The 710-nt window shown below is 36.2% G+C and overlaps 1 protein-coding gene across 1 annotated transcript in view; it reads left to right on the forward strand.

Moving 5' to 3' along the window:
- AQR (aquarius intron-binding spliceosomal factor) overlaps positions 1-710 on the forward strand; it is a 123,279-nt gene that overhangs the window by 3,176 nt on the left and 119,393 nt on the right. Inside the window, exon 2 of the mRNA XM_011932722.1 lies at positions 532-588. Within this exon, the coding sequence (XP_011788112.1) occupies positions 532-588 (57 nt within the window). The remainder of the gene's footprint in view (positions 1-531; positions 589-710) is intronic.

Here is a 710-nt window from a genome sequence, read left to right on the forward strand (position 1 = left end):
ATGCCAACTCTTATATTCTCTGTAATAACCTGCTGATAGACTACAATTTTTTTTTTTTAAGGTTTTGTTATGGGTGTGAACTAATCATTTAAAGGCTCATTATTTTAGAAAGTATTCATGAAGATTTTGAATATCATTTGTAATACTTGCTCAACTGTTAACTAACTGTAATCTTGGGCAGATCACTTATTTTTTCTAGACCAGGGTTTCCTTGTTGGTAGGCTGAAGATGTTTGGCTCTGTGGTTATTAACTGAGCTGTATTGTTTTCCTAGGGGTGGTTGGAGGGGATTTTTTTGTTTGTTTGTGTAAATCACAATGGCATGTTGTAGTGCAAAGCACTACTGGCATTTAGTGGTTTGGGGTCAAGGATGCCAGCTGGCCTGCATGCCTGTGTAGTCCCTTCAGTTTACTCTGTCCCCCAGTGCCCAGTAGGGCCTTGTTAAGAAACAGCTTATCACTAAATGATCTATCTTCCAGCTCTACAATGGCATGAATCTGTGACTTACTGTTTATACTGTTTACTTTTGCAGTTAGCATGTAAATACTGGGCTCCCCACATCAAGAAGAAATCACCTTTTGATATAAAGGTAAGTATTTTGGGTTTGCAACATAATTCTTGAGAAGTTACACTCCTTTTAGAGGGTTATTTCAACAAAAGCTTTCCATAATTTTTTAAAAATTAAAAACAACCTAAGAATCTTCAAAAAAA

The sequence above is a fragment of the Colobus angolensis genome, unplaced genomic scaffold (genome assembly GCF_000951035.1).
Source record: "Colobus angolensis palliatus isolate OR3802 unplaced genomic scaffold, Cang.pa_1.0 Scaffold97, whole genome shotgun sequence".
Classification (NCBI taxonomy): domain Eukaryota; kingdom Metazoa; phylum Chordata; class Mammalia; order Primates; family Cercopithecidae; genus Colobus; species Colobus angolensis.